Source organism: Labrus mixtus, chromosome 12, assembly GCF_963584025.1.
Source record: "Labrus mixtus chromosome 12, fLabMix1.1, whole genome shotgun sequence".
Lineage (NCBI taxonomy): Eukaryota > Metazoa > Chordata > Actinopteri > Labriformes > Labridae > Labrus > Labrus mixtus.
Window position 1 is genome coordinate 14,922,883 of NC_083623.1, and position 21,933 is coordinate 14,944,815.

General features: G+C 40.4%; 3 protein-coding genes across 6 annotated transcripts in view; 1 reads left to right on the top strand and 2 right to left on the bottom strand.

Annotated features, from left to right (window-relative positions):
• LOC132985078 (alpha-N-acetylgalactosaminidase-like) overlaps nt 1-21,933 on the top strand; it is a 423,896-nt gene that overhangs the window by 86,853 nt on the left and 315,110 nt on the right. The gene's annotated exons all lie outside the window — the stretch shown is intronic.
• On the bottom strand, nt 63-9,346 carry slc2a12 (solute carrier family 2 member 12). Of its 3 annotated transcripts, none has more exons than XM_061052193.1 (6): nt 9,202-9,346; nt 8,248-8,351; nt 3,362-4,657; nt 2,817-2,939; nt 1,218-1,350; nt 63-1,121 (listed from the first exon to the last, which is right to left on the bottom strand). In XM_061052193.1, the coding sequence occupies exons 1-6, from the start codon at nt 9,258-9,260 to the stop codon at nt 1,025-1,027; spliced, it is 1,812 nt and encodes a 603-aa protein (XP_060908176.1). In that variant the 5' UTR covers nt 9,261-9,346; the 3' UTR covers nt 63-1,024. The 3 variants fall into 3 exon arrangements, with proteins under 3 accessions (XP_060908176.1, XP_060908179.1, XP_060908177.1); XM_061052196.1 differs by having other exon boundaries at nt 3,358-4,657; XM_061052194.1 differs by lacking the exon at nt 9,202-9,346 and adding an exon at nt 8,617-8,676.
• The window catches only part of sgk1 (serum/glucocorticoid regulated kinase 1), a 34,907-nt gene continuing 30,211 nt past the window's right edge, over nt 17,238-21,933 (bottom strand). The window contains exons 5-13 of the mRNA XM_061052199.1: nt 21,484-21,559; nt 21,175-21,250; nt 20,834-21,022; nt 20,617-20,748; nt 19,677-19,913; nt 19,442-19,537; nt 19,057-19,212; nt 18,885-18,974; nt 17,238-18,714 (exon numbers count right to left, since the gene is read on the bottom strand). Of these exons, the coding sequence (XP_060908182.1) occupies nt 18,547-18,714; nt 18,885-18,974; nt 19,057-19,212; nt 19,442-19,537; nt 19,677-19,913; nt 20,617-20,748; nt 20,834-21,022; nt 21,175-21,250; nt 21,484-21,559 (1,220 nt within the window). The 3' untranslated portion in view covers nt 17,238-18,546. The remainder of the gene's footprint in view (nt 18,715-18,884; nt 18,975-19,056; nt 19,213-19,441; nt 19,538-19,676; nt 19,914-20,616; nt 20,749-20,833; nt 21,023-21,174; nt 21,251-21,483; nt 21,560-21,933) is intronic.

The window sequence follows — 21,933 nt, forward strand, 5'->3', positions numbered from 1 at the left end:
AAAGTGAGTGTTCACATATAAACTACTACATACAAAGAAAAGGATGTGTTTCAAAGAACAGATTAAGAAGTTTGTAGTTTTAATCAAAACACAGGTCAAGTCTTTTTGCAGTTAAACATGACACAAGTTAATCAAATACTAAAGTACAATTACATCACCACTGACATACAAAAACACATTCTCTCTCTTTCGCACTGGTGATACTACAACTGTACCAGTCGTTGTATTATCCACCAAACGTTACCTCTAGGAACATTGGCATACAGTATGTAGTTACTGTTTCGGTTGGATCAGCAGAGGATTCTGCAGCTGATGATTTTATATTTTCTTGATTGCATGTTCCCATAAAATGTGAAAGGGAAGACACCGGGCCTTTCCAAAGACAGGGACATAGTGACAGTCGATGTTTGGATCACAGTGTAGCTGAACTGGTGTGACTGGTTCGAACCTTGTTTGTGTTATTACATAACATTTGACAGGAGGAAGCTTGTGAAACATTATATGGTTTACAAGTGATTTTGCAACCAAGCAAACACTTGCAGTTTTTGATGTGATAAATCTCCGTGTTTGTCACGTCTTTGATTTTCATTGATATATAAATAGTCATACGGAGTCAAATAAATGTCAATACAATGTCTTCTGGAATTGGAAACTTTAAGACTGACGTGGTAAAGGGAAAACGTAACTGTTTTCATTGTTGGCTCTGTATTCTTAAGTAGGAGGATAGACATAAAAAGAACATTATATAATATATTTCTTTTTCATTCAGATATCACATCCCCATCGTTGACCTTGAGCCAATTCAAAAATACTTCTGCATTACTCCATCTTTGAAGTGTAATATCACCATCCCTGTTTATTTCCTGCTCATGCAGTATTTAGCTGGAAGGAGCATTCTGACCCTTGCATCATTGTAGGAATTAAACTGGATTAAAGGTGAGCACTTTTAACAGCTTTAAACTTATTGTCCTAGTTGATCCCTGCTCATCAGCTGAGGTGTACAGTTGTCGTGTGTTTCAAGGAGTCAGACATTTTCTGGAATCTCTTTCGACACGCTGCTCTTGCTGGTCAGGCTTTCCTTCGGCTGAACCTGCCGATACAGTTTGACCTCGAAGTGCTTCCTGGTAAATAAACAAAGACGGGTAAAACAGGATAAACAAAACCACTAGTAAACTAGTAAAGTAAACATTACGGTGATGTGTACTGCTGCCTCTCACTTCTTGGCCAGTTCTTTAGATATCTCCTCCAGCGTACGACCTTTGGTCTCGGGGATACAGAGGATGACGAACACCAGCAGAACAAAGCTCATGGCAGCGTAGAGGAACATCACAATATGCACGCCGATCCTTTCTAGAAAAACGAGCAGAGAAATACGTGTTCACTCATTCCTGCAAGTAACCCCAGTCAGTCAGCATAGTTCTGTGTGTGTGTGTGTGTGTGTGTTAACCTACTTGCTTGACTATGTTTGTTAGATAAGATAAGATACTACTTTATTTAACCCCAGAGGGGGAATTCAGTGTTGCAGCAGCAGCAGCAGCACAAAGACAAGTAGCAAGTAGGTAGTATAAAATAAAAATGGAAACAGAATAGATAAGATAAATACAAATAAAATAAGAGGTATATACAACCACCTCTTATAAAGGAGCTACTGTAAGTGAACTATCCAGGACTATTAAAGACATTCTGTGAAGTGAGTGGCAAGTTAAAATGACAAGTGATGAATGAAACTGATCGATCGGTATGATGTACATAATAGCAGCTTGCTGTGATTTAGCTTACATGTACTGATTAGTAAACTATGCAATTTAGGGCATGACACTTAAAGCCTTTTCTTGAGCTACAAAAGGTGACCTAAATAGTGACTAGCTGGTTACAGTAGGTGTCGGCAAACAGTTTTGACTTCAAAACAGAGACAGGGTGAAAGTAAGTAAACAAGTTATATATGTTGAGCTTTAAATCTCTGTCTATAGGGGCATAACTATCAATATGTTTATATACTAATATAATTCAAAATAAGTCCATTCAATGCCATTAATGGAAAGTGAAAACATCTCCATACTGTCTAGTTTAAGATGCACCGACTGATATCTGCCCATTAATGTATTGGCCAAACTGATATTTTCAAAATAAAAAGGTCAAATCCTATTATAGTTCCCCTTTTTTAAATTACATAAACAAAACTTACTCTATAAAAGTCACCTATTGTCCCCTGAATTGTAAGAAATCTAAATCAAATCATGGCAGATTTTAATATATCCCATAATAAGTTGATGTTGTCAGACGAATGGACATATCGTATCATTGTTACTTAAACCTTCTGTAAGATCTTTCATTATGTCTATCTTAGCGACCACTTTGGATGAAGAGGTATTCTCATGTTATCGTTTTGGCAGCGACTGACCCCAACCTGTTGCAGCAGTAACATGCTTTCAAACAATCAATATATGGTTATATTCAGTGTTGATGCTGATGGTCTGGTTTGACTTCATTATAGGGCTCGAGGAAGCATCATTATTTCCTAACCAGCTAAAAACCCCTGATAGAGCTTTATCAACACTGCTTCCTCATACATAACACACAATCATCTGTCTTTATTGGTGTCGGGTAAAATTACAATGTAAAAAAGCACAAAGCCTGACTGAGTTACATTTTTCACTTACTTTGAATTAATCTTTTACATAAGAGAACAGTGAATGCTTATCTTCTTAGTAATTCTTTCCCTTAATTCAACTCTACTTCCAAAAAACTGATAAGTTAATCTATAAGCTTACTCCAACACGTTAATCAAGTGTGACCAATACACAACCAACACAAACCTGTTACTGTGAGGAATGTCATGGAGATGAGCAGGTTGGTGGCCCAGTTTACTGCCGACACCACAGACACAGCCCGGCCTCTCACTCCCATCGGAAAGATCTCGCTGAGAACCACATACACCACTGGGAAGGAAGGCGAGAGTTAATAAGACACGCAGACATAAAATACCGTTCAGAACAGTCTTTTATGATTTTAATTTTTGAACATTTTTGTGGTTAAAGTTGTAGGAGAGGCTTGAACCTTTAAAGACAGGGTCCACGCTGCTTTATCTGAGGAGACTTTTCAGTCTATACTTCGCCTACACCTAGTTATTGTATGATAAATGTTTGTACTTTGTCCTTTATGTAAAATGTGTTGAATGCTGCAGCCATTAGAACCAGATAAAAACGTGTAATCGCCATTGACTATGTATGTGAAATAGCTGCTGTTTGTTTTGTGTGCAGAACCAGCAGAGAATGCGTGGTGTCAACAGCTACTCCTTTGCTTATTTTGATTTGTGTGCATGCAAAGGGAGTGGTTGAAGAAAAGTACATGACATACATACTTGGGCCGAGGCTTATGGAGAAGGCTGCTACATACACCAGCAAGCTGATCAATGACGCCACCCTCAGCGAGGAAGAAACTTCTACATGTGTCCTTCCTCCTTCTTTCTCGCTAATCCCGTCGACATCTCGGCTCGCCCCCTGTGCCTCCTCACTGTTCCATTGGGTGGGGAGGTCAGTGGCGAAAAAGTCACTTTCGTCCAGGTCTATAGAGGTTCTGTTTAAATCCCATGGGGACTGTGTGTGGTTTAGTAAAGTCTGACTTGTACACAGGCTGGTGAGGTGAGTGTTACTTTGCAGAGTCAATGTACCAAGAGCAACTAAAGACATTCCCATTGCAACAGCGCCCACGCACAAAAAGCTCTTGGGTCCCACGCGGTCGACCAGCAGCACGGCTGGGATGGTGCCGACCACTTTGACCACTCCGAACCCGGTGGACGCTAACGTCGCCGCCGCGTCGCTGTTGTAGCCGACACTGCGGAGGAGAGGAGAAGCGTAGGACAGGATGTTGGGCTGACCTGTAGCCTGCTGAAGGAAAACTAAGGCTACACCTGTTAGCAGCCGAGAACGCAAGTTAGCCTTAGAACTGAACAACTCCCGGAAACTATGGTCTGATTCTTCTTTAAGCCCCACCTGAATGTCTCTAAGTTCCACTTCCACATGCTCCTGAACCCCACCCCTCATTCTGGTCAGCACTTTCCTGGCTTGCTCCACTTTTCCCTGCGCCACAAGGAATCGGGGGCTTGGAGGGAGGAACAAAAGTACGCTGAACTGCAGGAGTGCGGGTGGGATTACGAGTCCAAACGTGTACACCCAGCCCTGAGTAAGAGTAGCAAAGGCATAACTACAGCTAAACCCCAGCATGACACCCACAACCAGCATGAGCTCGTACAGCGTCACCAGCAGACCCCGCCTCTCCCTCGGCGAAATCTCCGCAATGTACAGACATGCTCCTGTCCCTGACAGACTTGTCCCCATGCCGACGATCACCCTGCCAAGAGTCAGTGAATAAAGTGAGGTGAGGGCGATGAGCACCACTGTTCCTCCGACCACCAGGGCGGCGCTCAGAAGCAACGACCAGCGGCGGCCGTAGCGATCGAGAATAGGACCTCCGGCCAGGCAGATGAGGAGAGCGCCGAGCAGGTGGGAGCTGACCAGCAGTTCTTGTTCCCGGCAGGAGAGGGAGAGGAGGCCCCGCAGCTGCAAGAGGACTCCAGAGGTCAGACCCATTTCATAGCCCAGCATCAGACCGCTGAGAGAGGCCGCTACAGCCGCCACCACCACCAGCCAGCTGCAGCCTAGAGATAAGGACAGACAGTATACTGTAAGATAATCAGAATCAAAACAAGTTTCTGGTTTTGCTGTCAGAAGTCCTTTGGATTTCTAATAGACCTCTACAATAAGATGAAAACATGATATAGCATAACATTGTTCAATTTTGTGAAGATAATATGCTTGGATTTGACTCTTTCTCTCCCTTGATGAAAAGGTAATTCGCGTATTCATGCCCTGCAGACTTGATTACTGTAAAACACTTCAGGTATCCGTAAAGAAAGTAGAACTATAAATATAACTAAGCATAACTTTAGTAAGTCCAAAATGTTGGTGCTTGGTTTTCAACCAACTCGAGCAGAAGTGAGAACATGACTCCAGTTCATGACGACCGTCAATGGTTAACGTTAAGTTGTAGAATAGATTTTACGATTTGATTGCTTGTTTATAAAGCCTTACATGGTGAGGCACCACCTTACATTTGAGATCTTTTAATGTTTTATGAACATGAGCCCTGTTTATTAGATCCTCGAGGAACTTTCCTGAATCTCGGCTTGTGACTCAAGGTAATCAAGCCCTTGTTGTTCAGGGCTCTTTGCAACTATCTTAGACAATGGAGGGTCTTAGACAAGTCTGGGTCCACTTTGAAATCATTGCTGGACATGTTCTTATATTGCACTATAACTGCCTTTGGTCCGCTTGTTTCTTTGTTTTTTTACTCCCTGTATTTTAATATCTGCCTGTGTGGCACCTTGAAAGGTGCTTTGTAATGGGATTATTATTGTAGAGTGCATGGTGTGTCTACTGCACTCTAATACAAAGAAAACTAATGTTTTCTCCTTCAAGCCGCCTTTTGTTAGGAGGTTTGGGTTAGTTAATTAATCCTAATTAATGTTTGAATCACAATGAAGAGGAAACTGCAATTTATGGAGCCACAATTGTTGATATGTTACTTTAGTTGTCTACATTAAAAAATACAACGCTAAACTGGTCACACATATTGCTCCCCCAGTGCTAACAGGATTTCACATGTTGCTGTCAAATTGCTCACTCAGCATTTGGAGCCTTTGCACCTAACTGCACATTGAGGGATTAGACTCTGGTGACAGATTACAAGTCTATTTTATCAAAACAATTTCCAACCCTGAAAAAGGTTCTTGTTGATTGTGTAAGTTTACAGCCTGGCGCATATTTAGACAATTTACACTCGTGTTTTGGATCTTAAACTGCTTATTGGGCAGTTTGAAGTCATGAGAGATGGTTTGTTTAAAGCCCCATGTCAGAGAGCATCTACCCCGTGAGTGAGACAGTGGACTTCCCACACACTAAGCAGCATTCTTTATGTTATTTAGCTGATCCTACACCATGACCTCTCTGAACTTAGGCCAACTAGACAAACATCTCCCCCCTCTGGTGATGAAACTAGTGTTGTCTTCTTGTTAATATTCAATTGTTTTAAAGAAGGTTGACCTTTTGTGCTGTTCATGCTGTCAGTTAGAACATGACACTGGTGTTAGGGTTGTCTGGCAGCGATAGGTAATAAATGCAAAAATAAAAAACTTGTATCCATCTCAAGTCATAGAATGGACACTCAGGTAACAAACCCCGGTGAAGAAAATGAACGAGTTAACGGAGAAATTAAAAATATAATTAAAGGAGGAACTACAAATACAAGATAAAAAAAAAAAACACAACTTCATCTACGTCTGGATGTTGGGGAAAAAAACACATTACATGGAAAAATGGTTATTCCATGGGGCAAGAAAGCAAAAAAAATTACAATGATGAGTCTCTTCTAACAATGCTGACTGTGTACAGATTAGAGGTCAGAGGTTCAAATGAAGAATGCTGAAGGGGTCTTGTAAGTCAATGTTTGAATGTGCTACACACGAGAGGTTTTTATCCTCAGTTATCATAACAACTGAACAAACATGCAAGTGCACACTGATACATATACACAGAATTGAAAAGGAAACTTTTTAACACCATGTTGTGGGTTTTGTCCTGAAACATACATGTCCCGACCGCAAAATAGTGCAGAAAAACAAGAACTATTATAGTCTTTGTCCTTTGCAGATCACATCTCTGTTGTATTTAACTTCCTTTAATAAGGGCCCAGCACTGTCATTGTTCTTGTTATAACCTGCTTACTCCTGTTTGAAAATCTGCTTTACACTCAACTGGATCAATTTGCCTAATCACCAAGTTAGTGAGACTTTTTTTTTCTAATGTAATTATCATTATACAACAGAGAAACAGGAGCAGCTTCAAACTGCAGGGTTCTATAAAGTCTTTATTCCATGACACTGCATCCCTCTCAATCTTTCTCCTTTAAGTGACATCATCTAATAAAGGGATAGTAATACTTCCTTCTTTAGACTGTACCTTCTTTGAATAAGTCTGTCTGCTACTGTGTAATGGCCTTGTAGATACACTTCTATGTCATGAATAGTGGCTGGTAATAAACATTTTGAAACACTTTTACTTGTATTTTGGTCAAGAAACACAGAGTTAACCTACCTATTTTATCCCCCCTATACCCACTCCTAAGTCATGCTTCCTCTCTGTTACTTTGATGACAAGGAGTTTGAATCTGATGCCGTGGTTGTACTGCTTCTCTTTATTTAACTGGTTGGAAAATGATCATGATGATCCTATTCCGTCCTGTAAGTTTGAACACATCCATTTACAGCTGCAGTCTGTATTCTTTCAGTTCCATTCACATGTACCTTCAAACACACAAAAGCTTTTTTTGCATTACCCACTGCATAAGCTGTTGCTATTGTGATATGTTGTACGGTTCTCTTTAACTAGTCAGATTTAAGAGGTCCCCGTTGATGCATCACTAAAGTTTAATTCAAGTAGATTCAGGGTGTTAAAAACAAGATGTCTCACACCATTTTTTGAGTTTCATGTATCGCGTTAAGGATGCAAGCCATCACACTTCAGCGGCTGTGCTTCTGATCAAAGTCTGACTTCAATTATAGAGGCCAAAAAAAACTGTCACACTCGTGCAGAAAGGTCCAGATTTCAAGACAGGGGGGCTGTTTTTCCTACAGCTTTCATGGAGAACACATTTCCCCTGTGAGGCAACAGCGTTAATGTGTTTCTATGGAATGCTGAACTCAGATCACTGCTCGAATCAAATTAAAAGGTGAATGGAATTTATTCTGACTGACAAGCAGGAAGTTTGCGTCACAGTTTTGGTTATTCGATAGCAAGGTCAGGGCGCCCTGGGACGCAGGCCTAATTACAGTCATAAATAACTTTTGGTTTCATCATTAATCAGCTATTGAGAAAACAGTCAATTCAGCAAAAAAAACATGTGGGCTTAACGAGCACAATAGGTATGTTCTTGGAAATTTAAACATAAGCAAGTTTACTGAGTTATCTGAAAAATGTTCCTGAGAAAAGCGCCGATACAGTTACAGATTTCTTGTGTCTGTTACTCGGGATCACATTACTCACTGACAAGTCTGATGGCAGATACGGCTGTGTATGGAGGGATGGATACAAGGGAATGTGCGTTGTAGGTGTCCCTGAATGTACGCTCCTAAAATAACTCTGAAACACCTCTTCCTTTAACCTGTAAGTGATGAAATGTGTCACTTTGTACCTGGACCTTTTGCTGGGGCCAGTTTCTGGGTCCCAGACGAGGGGTTAGCTGGGAGGTAAGAAGCCATCTTCCTGGTCTCACTGTCGGGGTCCATTGTCGACCACCTTTCGGTAAAATAGACAAACCAACAAATTCTAAGACAAAGCACTATTTCTGTGCTGAAATAAAATGAAATCATCCACCACTCTGTACCTAGACATGCTCATACAATTATTTTTGTCAAAATGCATGCTTAACCTCCTGTGTTACGCCTAAAAATATACAGTTATTACTAAACTTTATTAAGTCACTTAAGTGAGCCAAAACGCCATATCTTCAGTATGAACCATGCATTAAAGATTAGTGTAAGACAAATGGTTAAATGCCCACCTACCTATTTCTTGCAGTCCTGGGGTAAACAAACACCAGCTGATGCTTTGAGTGACCTGGGAGACAAGTTGGCTTTCAAATTAACTTCCTGTCATAAATGCCAGATCTGTGAAGCTTACAATGGACACTTGCAGCTGTTTCTGTGATACAGGGCTGTTGAGTGAATTTAAAGTAGTTTCTAATAATAAGACTAGTTTTGCAGCTTTAGCTCTCATCCTGTTTATTTTTTTTTTGTGAGTTTTGACCTTGTAACCTCTCCTAAAAGTTGTTTTCTAACCTGCTTTTTATTAGAATGTTTTCTGTGTTGCTTCTGTATCCTCCCCCCCCCCCCCCCCCCCCCCCCCTCCCTAAAAAAAAAAAAAAAAAAGTTTATGACCTGTGCTGAAATAGGCTATGCCAGTGCCACAAGGTAATCTTTTGGAAGCTGCAACTCAAAGACCACCATGGAATGCACAGTCACAGATAATAGCCACTAGACTTGACAAGGATGGGCTTTTCTATGACTTAAATCAGCGGCTTTCATTTGATGAAAACATTCACTTAACACACATTTAAGCTTTAATAACATCTGTAAAAGTTCCCTACCTGACGCCCCAGCTGTCGCTCTGTTGTTCGCTTAAATTCTTCGCTGTCGGTCGGTCCATTTACTTTCTTCTTCTGGCTTTTTGACTGCAATGACTTTTCCTTTGCTCCAATGATCGTGTCGGCGCACGCACTCGGCTTGTTTTGGGAAGTCACTCGTTAAGACCCGCCCACGCCCGCCCAAAGCACCAATCGGAGACGTAAACCCGGCAACAAAACGCCCAAGGTTTAATTCGATTGGTCCAAGAGTGCCTACCTAATAGTACCTACACTAAATGCATTTATTGTAAAACGATTGTGTTTTGTGGGCTTCCAATTACCTATTTTTTGCGTATCCTCCTCTTTTGTTTACCCTGCAGCTATACATTTATATCACAACATTCGTATAACAATCATGGGGATTGGTCACCACCAACGAGTGGCTGTCAAGCTATAAATTACACCTGTATCAATAATGCTTCTTCTCTCATACTGCAAGTAACAACAAACTGCGTGTCCACCTGCTGTCTGCTGTTTCTAAGAATCCGGGGTTGTCGGGCTGTCACCTGCCCTGCTGCGTCACATATGACAGAATGTGGCCTGTTTAGTTTGGCCTACTCTTCACGAGATATATTAGATGTCCAGACATGGCCCATAGAATCCTTTGACCTATGTTAACCACTGTCATTTGATCCTTTCTTAGGTTCACCAGGGGCATTTTCTTGTCTTGTGTAATGACCCACCATGTTCACTATAAGTGGCCTACTTGTTGCAGATTGCCGGTTTAGGCAACCTGCCCTACAAAGCCAAAGTGCAGTATCTGTACTTTTTGTGAAATTCACTTTTTTGCACAAATCGTAAGTGCAGTATCTGCTCTTCAACCTATGAGAGTTTCATAGTTCTACTGCTTTATTTCCCAGAGATATTGGGTTTTTTAGTTACGCAGTATCTGTAAAACACACTGTGAAACCAAGGCAAACTGCAGTCAGTGTCACTGACTGCAGTTTGCCTTGGTTTCACCATGAAGGATGTGTCAGATACTGCAGTTTGCCTTTGTTTTAGGACCAACCAGGATAAGGCTCATAACCATGATACTCAATTGTAAACACACTCAATTTTATCAGAACCGAGGAAGTTACTTACAGCACTCATGTAATGGGTAAAAATATGCAGAAAAGGGAGATATGTAAAGCAAAGACATGAAAATACTTCAGTTATTTTTGATACTACATGTTTTACGATTCAATCACTGTTATGTTACAAGCCAAAAGTACCTGAGCTAAAAACAAAACTACAGATCTTAAAGTAATATTTGTATCCAACGACTGCTGCATGTGAAAAAGAGAGAACAGTGGTGGTTTCCGTTTATTGAGTACTTTTGAAGTCTCAAAAAGATGCAAAAGTTATGTTTATATCTCCCACGGAGTACATTTTGGTAATTGATGCCCAGGCTGATAAAACTGTTAGAAAATTAAATGTGTGTCACATGTGTCTCGTCAATGCATTCAAGTGTTGCATTCAGTGTTAATTAATTGATTTTAATCAATTGTTCAGTTCATATAAATCGTTGCTCACATACCCAAACATACAGGCCTGTAAGATTTTGTTTATAACATGAAATTACTTTCCAGCATGTCGTTCCCTGCTCTCTCTCCCTGATTTCCAGCTCTGTCCGCTGTCCTATCTCTACATTAAAGGCAAAAAAAAGCCAAAAATAAATCTTTAAAAAAAAAAAAAAATCACTAATCAATCATATAACTGGTTGTTAAATTTAATTTGATACTTACGCTTGGCAAACAAAAAACACAAAAAGCATTTTTTTTCAGTTTGGCATTTTCGCAGATACTGCACTTTGGCTTTGTAGGGCAGCAATGTCTGCAAACTCTCACATGAATATTATTTTATTTCACAAGGTACTTTGCAAAATCCACCTTAAAATAAGCACAGATTTCTTCATTTCTTCTTGGTTTAATCTGGGGCTTAAGTACCATACTGAAAAGAAAGCTAGCAATTTCAGCCCTCCAAAAACATAACTTTTGGATAAATATTGTATTTAAAAATGGTTTAACAATTATTTGCTTGATTTATTTTTCTTAGTCTCATGCTTTACGTGAGCCTATTTAAAAAAACATGAAAGAGATAATGTTTTACATAGGCAGCAGGAAATATTATAATCAGCAGACACACCTATTGATTACCAAGAGGTCAAACTTGCATAATGTTGCTTTGAGCGAGTTAAACAATTTTATTTTTGATCAGAAGTGTTTAGATCTGTGAAAAGAGAAACAAAAGCATCACCACAGTCAGTTTGAAAGTATTCCATTTCTAAAAGTCTTGTAGTCACAATCTTAACTATTCTATTTTTAACTGAAAGTACACACATATTTTCAGCAGCTTGTAGCCTATTTATAATATGTAATCTGTAAGTTCCTTGAGAATGACCCTTAGCCTCCATAAAGTTATCATCATGTTATATAGATTATTATTACTGATTCATAAATTAGCCAGGGTTTTTGTGCTTTGTCCACAATAAATTGCATGCACTATCATGACAGATATGGGTATGACGAGGGTAGTTCCATGCCATCCAGGGTCATTTCCAGGAACCTCAGGAGCATATGGCTCAATAACGACCATGTGGAACAACTACAAGGCTGTATAAGATCAATCATTTCAAACAACAACTACAAATTTAAATGGAAGGGCTTCCATATATACTGACTTATGCTATATGCAATGTTGCTACTGTCGCTCTCACAGTATCAAATTTCAGACAGTTCAAGTAATAAAGCTAATAGACTAGCTTGACTACACCTGCAATACACCTGCAGTCTCCACTTCTAGTCTCACACTCCTGATTCTTAAAATGTAGTTATGCCACGTTCAACACACTTTTTGAATAAATAGTGTTGAGTATCTGTGGCTAACTGTCTGAAGCAGAATGGGTTCAACTTGTTCGATGGCTCAAATTATAAGTTCTGTGGAGTGATTAAATGCTCCACTGATGCTGCTATTGCCTCACAGACAGATTAAGTTGAACGGAAACAGTGACACCTTGAGGGATTTCTGTTACACCACAGCAGCAGCAGACTGAAAAATTAACCATGTGATAACTAACAAGGAAAAAATTAAAAACACAACACTTCCTTTGAGTGAATTTTAAATTAAGGGGCGTAGTCGCTTTTAGTGAAATCTGGAATAGGCTAGCTGTCTGTAAGCTGTCATGTAATTTTTATATATGTCAGGACTTATTAGGTGTTACTGTATGCTCCTTATACCTGGCAGACTAGCTTCTTCAGTCTTTTTCTTGCATTAATTTATTTTTTGACTTTCAGTTTGAAACCCTCTTTGGATAAAGCATGGTGTTTATTCTGTCAGCTTGTTCACCCCACTCGACCATTGTTGAAAATTCCCATGTATTAACTTTAAATGGAAAAAAAAAATCATCATTATTTCTCATCTTAATGTTTTATAGAACTCAAATGGTGCAAAGTGTTGATATTCATTTGTATTACACAACAGAAATAAACAAGCAAACAAAAACGTCATTGTTTACTGATACAAACATTTTGTCCAGCACCATGTTAATGGTTTTTATTTCTTGTATGTTGTAAGTGAACTCACCATTCCTGTCAGCTTCATTAAACAAAAACAAGGGAATAAGAAAATCTGTAAAATTTGTTTTTGATTAAAAATGTTTTCTTAATTAAATGTTATACTTTGGCCAATTTCGAGTCTCCAGTTCACCTAAATGTTTTTGGTTTGTGGGAGGAAACTGGAGCCCCTGGAAACCCATGCAGTCACAGGGAGAACATGAAAGTTCTTCACAGACAGGAGCAGCTTTTAAAGCAGCATTCAGTATTTGTTACTAATGGTCAATTTGTAACTTCAGAGAAATCATTGATCACATCACATTGTAATCGCTTGTAAATTTCCCCATTGTGGGATAAATAAAGGATTATCTTATTGATGAGATTGTTTGTTTGGAATACTTTATTTTCTACTGCATTATGTTGAATTCTTAGTCTTTGCTCATCAGTTTGAAACAGAGACACTGACTTGGTTGGACGGTGGACAGTTTTCTGAAATGAAAATGAGTTTTGTCCCTGGTAAAAGTGTTTTGCTTCTGTCATTGTATTTTATAAAATGTAAAAAAGTTATCCAAAATGTAAATTTGACTCAAGCTTTGTAAAAGTGTTTCACATTTTGTATTTTTGCGCTTCCCAGCCACCGCAGTCTGTGGCTGCACAGCTCCCACACTTATACTCTGACAAAATGCCCCAACTGAGCCCACAAGCTCTGCGTGTTTGGAAGAATAGTACACCTGTGTGAACAACTCCCCTCTGTGTGAGCCCTGTCTTAATACAACACTCTGGACTCTACTGAGGGAAATGCTGGACAAAATGTACAGAATCTAAATTTATAGTGAATGTCTGGCTGCTGCGTGGAACAGAAAAACGCTGGTTTCACTTGCACATCTCACACTCATTTACTTAAAGTTGACATCTTTTGTATTAAATCCTTTTTTCTGTCTTTATAAATAGGCTAGTTATATCCGTCCTACTGTCAATTGTTATTCTCTGATTATCTTTATTTAGTTTGTGCTGACACTTAACCAAAACCTGATTTAGAGGAGGTTTTACTGCAACCAAACAACATTTAATCAATGAAGTTTGTTCTTACTTACATGACTAATATTTCTACTTTAGCCATCTAATTACATTGTTTTTTTTATGTTTTTGGAGTTCATGAGGCTACTTTTAATGATTGCACTCAGGTTATGTTTATTAGTTTAAAAACATACAGTTGTGTTTAAACAGAGTCTGTATATGTGCGAATGCTGTATTTAATGAGATCAGGAGATTAAATAAGATTCAACACTGTCATTGCTCATAGCTCAACCTGTCTTTTGGACCCAATCCCAACCAAGCTGTTTAAGGAAGTCTTTCCCTTAGTTAGCAACTCTATATTAGATATGATCAATATGTCTTTACTGACAGGCTATGTACCGCAGTCATTTAAAGTAGGGGTAATCAAACCTCTACTCAAAAAACCTACTCTAGATTCAGGAACTATAGCTAACTATAGGCCTATATCCAACCTTCCTTTTATCTAAAAGACCCTGGAGAAAGTGGTAGCTAATCAGCTGTGTGACTTTCTCCATGACAACAGTTTATTTGAGGAGTTTCAGTCAGGATTTAGAGTCCACCATAGCACTGAGACTGCACTAGTTAAAGTTACAAACGATCTACTTCTAGCTTCAGACAGGGGACTTCTCTCTGTGCTCGTCTTGTTAGATCTTAGTGCTGCTTTTAACACCATTGACCATCAGATCCTACTATACAGACTAGAACATTTACTTGGAATTACAGGGACTGCTTTAAGTTGGTTTGAATCCTACTTATCAGACCGATCTCAGTTTGTACATGTTAATGATGAGTCCTCTATGCACACCAAAGTTAGCCATGGAGTGCCTCAGAGAGACTTTTTCTAGTGATTTGACTGTCCTTAGTGACATCAGCCTGGCATCTAGCACCACTGTTAGGAATCTAGGAGTTCTATTTGATCAAGATATGTCCTTTAGCTCTCACATCAGTCAAGTTTCAAGAACAGCCTATTTTCACCTTCAAAATATATCCAAGATCAGGAATATCCTGTCGCAAAGTGATGCAGAAAAACTAGTTCATGCATTTGTTACCTCCAGATTGGATTATTGTAATTCTCTTTTGTCAGGGTGCTCTGGTAAGTCTCTAAAGACTCTTCAACTAGTCCAGAACACTGCAGCTCGTGTACTGACTAGAACTAGGAAAAGGGACCACATTACTCCTATGTTGGCTCCCTATACAGTCTAGAATAGAATTCAAAATCCTTCTTCTCACTCACAAAGCTCTAAATGGCCAGGCACCATCTTATCTTAAGGAGTTACTAGTGCCGTACTGCCCCTCGAGAACATTACGGTCCCAGAATGCAGGCCTGCTAGTGGTACCTACAGTCTCTAAGTGTACTATGGGAGGTAAAGCCTTCAGTTATCGGGCTCCTCTCGATCTTCCTTTTTGATAAATCTTATAGTTAGGGCTGGTGCTGGTGTAGACCAGCTCCCAGTTATGCTGCTATAGGCTTAGACTACCGGGGGAACTGGCACCTTGAGCTCCTCTCTCTCTCTGTGCATATACAGTACATCATATTACTGCATGTATCTATCTGTAAATCTCAGTCAACCACCTATTTTCCTGGGAGCTCTTGAGCTCTCTTAGGCTCCTCGAGATCGTTGGTTGACGGCCTGCCAGAACAACCCCCCCCCCACCGGATTGTTGATTGTCTTGCATCTTATCCCATCTCTCCCCCTATCCCTTTCCAAGCCCGACGCACTCTAGGCCTGTGAAGACTGTTTCGTCATGAGCCGGGGATACGGCTGAAGATTTCTGCCTTTTAATAAGGCAGTTTTTTTCTTACCACTGTAACTTTTGCTGCTTTGCTAAAGTGCTCATGATGGATAGGCCGGGTCTTTGTAATATAGCAATAAGTAAGGTCTTTTACCTGCTTTTTGTAACATAACAATGAGTAAGATATTTTTACCTGCTCTTTTGTAATGTTAACAGACAAAGAGTAAGGTATTTTATCTGCTTTTTGTAAAGTGTCTCGAGATAACACTTGTTATGAGTTGATGCTATACAAATAAAAATTGATTGATTGATTGATTGATTGAGTATACAGTAAGCGCTGAGAAAACACAACACATTTAGAAACAATGCAAAAGGGAGAGTTTGTGAAGAAGAAATAATCATAGTCAATAGTAGACTCAATTTATTAATTCAATTTATCAGTTCAACTATTTATTCATTTAATATGTAAGTAAAGTCTGTCCTTTTTAAATGATTAATCTGTGTCACAACGGAAGCTTTACTGGTCATGTATCAGTTCAAGGTTTGGCCAGCAGATGGCAGTGCAGGACTACAAGTAGGATCTAGAAGTATTGTCTCAAATATTCAGCCCCATGCAAAGTTACAAAATAAAAGACTATTGAGAACAGGCCAGTGAATAAAGATCACAAAGTCCTCTGATGAAATTAAAAGTAGTCTATACTGTAACCACGTTGTCTCTACACTACACGCTTATCTTTGCACCTTTGCTTTAATGGTTGATAAGAAACAAGTTACTGTTTACCAAAAGCTAATACCACGGGATTGTAAAGAGTAAGGTGATAATGATAATAATAGAATAACATTATGTAAGTTAGTGTATTCGGTGTACCAGGGCTTAGGTATGGAGGGTAGTGATTTAAAGAATTTGTAATCTCATGTATAAAACATGCAGGATTTACGTAGATCATTATCTCAGACAGTGGAATAACAGCTAGCCTATAAGATGCTATCAAGGTTTTCTAATCACGTAGGCCTAGAACACTGATTATCAGTGGTGATTTCCTCCGATTGTTATTCGGCTGAACTTGAGTCACTGAATTAAGAGCAACTTCTCAGGCCAAAAGAGGTCAAACTTTACACATGAAAAGTAAGGACATTTTACAGGTTTATGGCTTTGACTAGAACACCTTCTCAAGTCATCTTATAATGTTGAACTACCTGCTTTAACATTTAACTCTTCCACACCACCTTCAAGTCTAGTGAAAGGACACAATCTCCACTATTCAACACACTGACTCGCCGTGCCATTACTGATGAAGCAGCATTTGATTTCTGCTTGAATTGTGATGCAATTGGACATCAAAGAAAAAGAAAAATCAATAGCCCACTCTAACAATAAAAATCTGCTCTGCTGAATTCATTATATATTGAGTGGCTTTATCGGTCAATAATTTGTCTGCACACTGATCTGTCCACACACACACACACACACACTGCTTGGACGTCACCGTCATCGTTGTGTAAGGTGCTGACGCACGGCGGAGGGTAAAGTCTGCTCTTAACTAATGTGGGACATTTGGCAGCAGTCAGGATCTGTAAATGTTTAGCATCTTCATTCTTTACATTTTTTTGTAGTTCAACCCATGAAGAAAATATTGTCCATTCATCAATGATTGAAAACAATAATCCATGATGTAATAAAGTTAAACTTTTATTGCAAACCAAACATTTGTCACATAAATCTTAGACAGTTTTACAATTTACAGTACATTTAACATGAATCGTTACATATACATATTAAAGCATACCTTTAGTCATTTTTTGTTCAATATACATTAAAACTAGTACACATGACTCCAAATATACAAACAAACTTAAATACCGTCAAACTGCATTACAGCAATATTAAAATGGAATGTTCAGCTTCTCCATGTCATCTGCTCGGCTTGAGGCTGCCGGTGCATTAATGTGAGGCGAATGGAAGACTCAATAAGAGGGGACATGTTGGCAAGAAGAACAACACAAACACTTCACTCTCTCTCTCTCTCTAGCAGCAGTGCTCTCTCATTCTCTCTCATTCTCTCTCTCTCTCTCTCTCTCTCTCTCTCAGTATTACCGTTATTGTTTTATGTGCAAATAAAGTTTTGAAACATCGTTCGAGTTCCTACGTCTCACATGTAAGAGACGTAGGAACTTGTGTTTAAATTTAATGCTACATCGTTCCTCTCCGGTGACGCCAAAAGTCGGAAAGAAAAAAAAACCCAACAAGAAGGTGACATCGACATGGACAAACCCAACAGATGTGAGCTCTGATGGAGAGGAAAAATAAAGGCACATCAGAGAGAAAAACAAAACAAAGCATCCCCCCCTCTGTAACATTCAGCCTCAAGTGACTCCCTTCTCAGACAGTAAATGAAAAGAAACTAAAGCACCAAAATGAACCTTGTCTCCAAGCTACTCAATCAAAACTCAAAAAAGCTCCGGTCTACGTGGGTGGTTTGACAGAATCTCGACAGGTTAAAGATGTTTCGCTACATGGATGAAGATGGAAATCCTCCTCAGGGCTTGTACAAAACAATCCAGATTTCTTCTTGAGAAAAAAAGTTGTTGTGTGTGCTTGTTGGTCGTGGCTGCCTGTTTGCTGCCTCGGCTGTGTGCTAAGGACTTCCACTAAGACCTTGGAAGGCTGCAGAGCTTTAATTTTGAGTCATGTTGTAGAAGTTGAAGGGATTGTGCGTTGGTTCATCAGGGAAAGATAGACAACAACCCCAATAAGTTAATTTATTGTGGCTTGCATAGTCTTGTGGTAGGACTTGGAAATGCATTCAAGAGTTGGAGAGTTTGCAAAGACAGATTTTTTAGAGATGTTGCAGGGGTTAATTCTGATCTATCCATCTTCCTGATTGGAAATGTAAAGTGGGGTCAAGATGCAAGTCAATGGAAAAAACCCCAGTTCATGTCCATTGAGTCCGCATTGGGGTCCATACTGAGTGCCTGCGTTATAATCCTATAGGTAGGAGTCCATGGAGGGCGCATAGGAGAAGCCCACGAAGGCCTCGGCCGCCTCTTTGATACTGGCTGTGACAAGTGCGCTGTCCGGGGAGCAGCCGATGGAGCTGGGCACCGGCTCGTCTGTGAACTCTGGATCAAAGTGCCGCAGGTCGTTGGGTCCCGTCTGAGGGAAGGAGAGACAAGTAGGGATTAGTGAGGCTTGAGCAGTCAAAATACCTTCCCATAATTGGAGATGATTTAATCCACAGCAAGGATGTTCCCTTCTCTGGATCTAGTTATGTAAAGGCAAATATTTGACTTTGTGGACTTAGAGTGTTACAAAAAGGAACGTACCACATTCGGGTTGAAGGGAGGGGTGATCTTCTTGGCGCTGAGGTCGTCCCAGTTGATGGGGGAGAAGAATACGTGGTTCTTTATTTCAATCTGTAGAGAGACACAAATGGTTAAATGATGCCCCTAAACACTTGGAACATTTAAACGTACAATCACATGATCCAACACTTACAAAGTCCTCCGTGCAGCCCAGCCTCTTGGTGCGGTCCTTCTGCAGCAGACCCTCCAGCAGATGTCGAGCCGCGTTGGAAATGTTGGGTTTCAGCTGCAGCGGCTTGTTCAGGATGTTGTCGTACATCTCGGCTGTGTTGCGGCTGTAGAATGGAGGCTGAGGAGGGACAAAAAAAAAGAGAGTGATAAGTATCTGGAAAACAATGATAAGAAAGAATCCACATGACAAACATGATTTCATCTCTTAAAGTCATGCACGGATTCAGGTAAAACCGTGATTAAAAAATGAGATAAGACCTGGACTTTTTTATCGTCTCACTTAAAAGTATAGAATAAATTTGTAACTTCACTAACAGTTCACGTAAAGTGTGGGGGATTTCACTCACCAGGCCGTAGAGCATCTCGTAGAGAACAGCTCCTAAACACCACCAGTCTACTGTTCTGTCGTATGGCTGCTTGTGTAGAACTTCAGGCGCTAAATACTGAAAAAAAAAGTGGCACAGATGGTGAGATTCATGGCAAAATATAACAGAATGCTATAAAAACACAGGGGGAAAAAAAAAGGTATTCTGAATGACGTCAATGACATCATGACGTGAATGATGAATATGTCGTTCTCACCTCTGGCGTACCGCAGAAGGTCGACGTGGTGCCCTTGGGTTCAATGTTCTCCTTGCACAGGCCGAAATCTGTCAGAATGATGTGTCCCTGCGAGTCCAGCAGGATGTTCTCTGGCTTCAGGTCTCTGTAGACGATGTTGAGGGAGTGGAGGTACCCGAGAGCACTGGCGATCTCTGCTGAGTAGAACCTGGCTCTGGGCTCGAGGAAGCAGCGCTCTCTCTGTAGGTGGTAGAACAACTGGGAGAGAGAAAAAAAGAGCAAAGGTTATTTCAATGAGTCTGTGCAGACACAAAACCTTAAATCTCGTTACCTAGGATAAAGATGATCTACAAAATCCCAGGAGGAGAGATAGGAAATTATTAAGAGGAAGAAAAACAATAAAAGACAGAAGGAGACACAGAGAGGAAATGGATGACAGCTAGAGCTTAAAACGTCGTAGAAGGAAGGACAGATGAAATGAGGGCCAAGGAAGAAAAGAGAAAGGGAAGCAAGAGGAGGGAAAATGCATCCTGTTTCCTGATGAGGCCCATATTTAATCAGCACTGTCTCTGCTTGTGCAACAATCGCGGGAAATTAGCTCGATTAGACACACACTGAGCCAGCTAATTTTGGCCTACAGCCTCTCCCGCTGCCCCAACCCAACCCCACGATTTCCTGAGAGATGTTTCCTTTAGAAAGAAAGAAAGACATGACTTCTATTCTGCTTCTCATGTCAGGATATCCCCCGTGTCTGTCTGTCCGTGGCTCCTCTTTATCTCTGCCTCTAATGTGAAATCATCCGTTGGAAAACTTCTGTCCCCTCCAGCTAAATCCATCTTTTAAACTTCCTCCTCAACAAAAAAACATTCATCTTAGCTGCTTCTTTAAATAGCCCAGCTTCTTCTCCCTCCTCTTCCATCATTTCTACTGCTTATTCTTATCGTCTCTGGCCAAAACTCACCTCTCCGCCATTGATGTAGTCCAAAATGAAGTAGAGCTTGTCTGCTGTTTGGAAAGAGTAGTGCAGGCCGACCAAGAACGGGTGCTTGACATTCTTTAGCAGCACATTCCTCTCTGACATAATGTGCTTCTCCTGAGAAAAACAAAGACATGGTGTTAAAGAAGAGACACCCTTTTTTGTCGGAAGCGTATAAGAGCATGTATGAAGGTGAATTTACCTCCTTCTTCTTGAGAATCGCCTTCTTTTGTAAGACTTTCACGGCGTAAAACTCGTCATCGCTGCGGTGTCGTGCAAGCAAAACTTTCCCGAAGCTTCCCTTTCCGATCACTTTGAGGAAGTGGAAGTCGCTGGGTTTGGCTGAAGGGTTGGAGGAAGGACCGAGGTTGATCTGTTGGGATGGACTGGGCTGTGAGGGAGATAGCAAGAAAGAGAAGAGTGAGGATGTTAGAGCCAGAACTTGAACCCCAATGTGCATAAACAGAGGACATGTGTGTATCTCTGCATATATAAACAAAGGAAGGAGCACACAATTAACTGTTGAACGCTAAATGTACTTACAGGAGGAGACGGGTTTGCATTCATGAGCTCAGCATCCTGAGGAGAACTCAAGTTCAGAATAGACTGAACTTCAGGACTGTAAAAAAAAAAAACAGAGTTCGTATTTAGTTTATCTCCTTACAAAGCAAAGATGCATTCTGCATTGTTTACATCTGAATCAGCTGATCTGGGAGGCAAATTGAGTCACAAAGTTTCCTCAGAGGACACTAGATAACTGTGCTTTCTGCCCTGTGCTTTCTGCCCTGTGTTTCTCAGCGTTTTGTCCCTCCAGTGACTGCAGAACAATAATATGAGTCAGATGGTACTCACTGCTTGCAGGCGTAGGAGTTTGTGGCAAGCTTCTGAATGAAGTCGTTCAGCCCCATCCTCCTCTGTTTCATAAAAGCTGCAACACAAAAGAGAGAAGAAAAAAAAACAGAAGAAAAATTAGACTTTCGGATGAACAGTAAAATAAATCCATTGATGCTGTGGCCACAGAGTGGGAAAAACAACATTTAGCTATGATTCCATACCGGTGACTAAAGCCACAAGCCCTCTAGTTTTGGAGTAAGTCATGGCCGGCTTCTCTGTTTCTGTTTTGATCGTCATGATGATGAGTTGAACAGCAGCTCTGTACTCATCAGCAGCCCAAACACAAATATTACTGTCCTCCTTTTTGGCTCTAGTTTTATTACCACCATGAGGGAGGAGCTGCGCCCTCCCCTCCACACCAAACACACAGGCGACACCCCCCCCCCGCCCCCCCCCTGGTGGGCGTCC

Coding starts and splice junctions, on each gene's coding strand:
- slc2a12 (XM_061052193.1), bottom strand. CDS start 9,260: ATGGACCGACCGACAGCGAAGAATTTAAGCGAACAACAGAGCGACAGC. Junction 8,352..9,201: donor AGCGACAGCTGGGGCGTCAG/GTAGGGAACTTT, acceptor TTTTACCGAAAG/GTGGTCGACAATGGACCCCG. Junction 2,940..3,361: donor CTCCATAAGCCTCGGCCCAA/GTATGTATGTCA, acceptor CTTCCTTCCCAG/TGGTGTATGTGGTTCTCAGC.